Here is a 2,500-nt window from a genome sequence, read left to right as displayed (position 1 = left end):
TGTTTTCTTGATCAGAATATTCGTTCAGCCAGTATAATCAAGTCTGTCATTTTTTTAAAACGTGAAATATGGTTATTCAGCCAAGGAAAGTACGATGGTATATAGAGAAAACCTAAATTTAGTTGATTGGGAAGAATTATTAGCCGATCCTAATATCGACACTAATGTACAAAGATTTAACGAAACCATTATCAAACATGCAAAAATCAATATTCCTACTAAAATGGTGATAATTAGAAAATCAGATCCCCCCTGGTTAAATAACACAATTAGAACAGATCATAGAATATATATATATATATATTATATATATATATATATATATATATATATATATATAAACGTGACATCTTCAATTGCAGGCTCTCTCTCTCTCTCTCTCATACGAGTCAAATCGCAACATAATTCTTCACATTGTGATATCAAATAATTTGAAAAGATTCAAAATTTCATCTTGAAGAACATTCTAGGTGTACACAATAAAACATATAATAAAACTTAGCTGCAAAAATTGAACTAGGCAAATTTAATTCCCTTTACATGTTAAAATATTTCAACTCGCATTTAATTACTTTTTCCAGAGGAAAATCTGACAAAATCAAATGATAATGATAACTTTGTTTTAAAAAATGCATTCTTGGAAGATACAAAGTTGGCCGATGATAATATAAAATGTTGGCAACGCTAAAATATAAAACAATTACAAAGAAAGTTGAATAATAATTGTGATACAACAAATAAACTGTTTGGTTCTAAACTTCAAGAACTAATTTATATTTTCTATATGAGATATTATTCAGCTTATGCTTTTGTATTAAATCTACGCATTCTTTGTTATGAAAAACTTTGACATTGTAGATTTGCGATACCATTTTAATCGGGATCGGAATACATGTATTTTCGTTTCTTGGGGTTCTCTAACCATCATGGAGGACGATGAGGCAACAGAGGAGCTATTCGTTGCAATGCAACCTTCGTTAGTATTGAACAGTGAAAATAATTCCAGTCGTAGGGGTTTGATTCCCGTTTCATGACATTTTCTTTCAAATTGTTTTCATAGCTGAGTTAAATGTATCGTTCAATATCCTTTGAATGAGTACGTAACATGATATGTCGCCCCAATATTCATGGCAATATGTCTACATCATGCTGAACTATTTTATCTAATTTAAGTTATATCACAGTCACCAATCAAGATAATTTTGTCAGTATGCAGAGTAATTATCAGCATATGATATATCTAGGTGAACGTGCAAAATACAAAAATATGGAGAATAATATTTAAAAAATGATAAATGACATAATATGTTGACGGTGCTACCGTTTGAGCGAGCGCAGCTACATGTATGTACATATTTTGTAATGTTCATTGCTTTGATCAGGTTCAATTGAAACAAGAAACGGCCCATTTTAGTTTTTTTCTCCAAAGTTTTATATTAAATCATTAAAGGGACTGATTAACGATTTCCCCGAAAATTTTGTTTTTCACTTTTAATGTCACATCAAAACCTACTGTCTAAAATATTTCACATAAAAATTAAGGCCATACATTACCTTAGAGAGTTTGTTATTTGTTTTGTAAAGAAAGATTGCTGTATGCAGTCTATGCGAAAGTTTTTTGGACCACACAGGACATTCGGTCCTGTGTAATCAATGAACACACAGGACTGAACCAAATTTTGTCCGTCCGAAAAACCTAATGTAAAAAAGTAAAACACGTGAAAATGCCATGGTCGGCCATTTTTCCAAACCGTACGTATTGAATCTTCTTGCAGGCATTAAAAAAATTCGACTTATAGTCCATATTCTTCTCTTGAGTAGGCCCAACAGCTTTTCTTTTACCGGGGATCGCTCCCCGCATAATACTTAGTTAGAGGTATCACACAGATAATTGTCCAATCAAAATGAACTTAGTCAATTGTAGTTCCATATATTTAAAGAAAAAAATTTCTTCCTTGTGCAATTTTTCTCATTTCCCTTTCTTTTCTCTTAATTTTTGTACCCCAGATTAGGAAATTTTGTGTAGTTTGTAGAAATAACCAAGTGTATACAAAGGAACTATTTGCTGTTGGTAGCTGAGGCTACTTCCTGAGGTGCACTCCGGCTGTTTACACACGTGAAAAACACGTGGTTTTGAGGGTAGTCTTGTTTGCGAGTAATTTTTTCCCGAAAATGCCGCTTAGGGTGTTGTTTTTCTGGTATAGGTAACATAGAACGTTTCCGACTGCATTATTCGGTATCAATTCTGTAAACTCGCGCACTGATTTTTAATGAATTTTTTCCTTTGTAGTAATATATAGTGAAAATAATTAATGGTGTGATACCTTAGACGGTCCATGCGGTTTTAAATCACATTCATTTACGTATTTGGATTTGTGCGATATTTTTTACTTATAACAAATATTTAAATGACTCAGCGTCAGAATAGTAAAGTTAAAACCGGCCACTGAGACATTGGACATTCCGGTCCGGCGTAATAAATGACGCATTAGACCTGAGG

At 32.4% G+C, this 2,500-nt stretch overlaps 1 protein-coding gene across 3 annotated transcripts in view; it reads left to right on the top strand.

Annotated features, from left to right (window-relative positions):
• The first annotated feature begins 862 nt into the window (after window positions 1-862).
• LOC125653311 (methyl-CpG-binding domain protein 4-like) overlaps window positions 863-2,500 on the top strand; it is a 36,105-nt gene continuing 34,467 nt past the window's right edge. For all 3 annotated transcript variants that reach the window (XM_056144800.1, XM_048882726.2, XM_048882727.2), the window contains exon 1: window positions 863-976. In XM_056144800.1, coding sequence (XP_056000775.1) covers window positions 927-976 — 50 coding nt within the window. In that variant the 5' untranslated portion in view covers window positions 863-926. The remainder of the gene's footprint in view (window positions 977-2,500) is intronic.

This window comes from Ostrea edulis, chromosome 7, assembly GCF_947568905.1.
Source record: "Ostrea edulis chromosome 7, xbOstEdul1.1, whole genome shotgun sequence".
Taxonomy (NCBI): domain Eukaryota; kingdom Metazoa; phylum Mollusca; class Bivalvia; order Ostreida; family Ostreidae; genus Ostrea; species Ostrea edulis.
The sequence above is the reverse complement of the archived record's forward strand: the minus strand, read 5'-3'. Positions and strand labels throughout refer to the sequence as shown.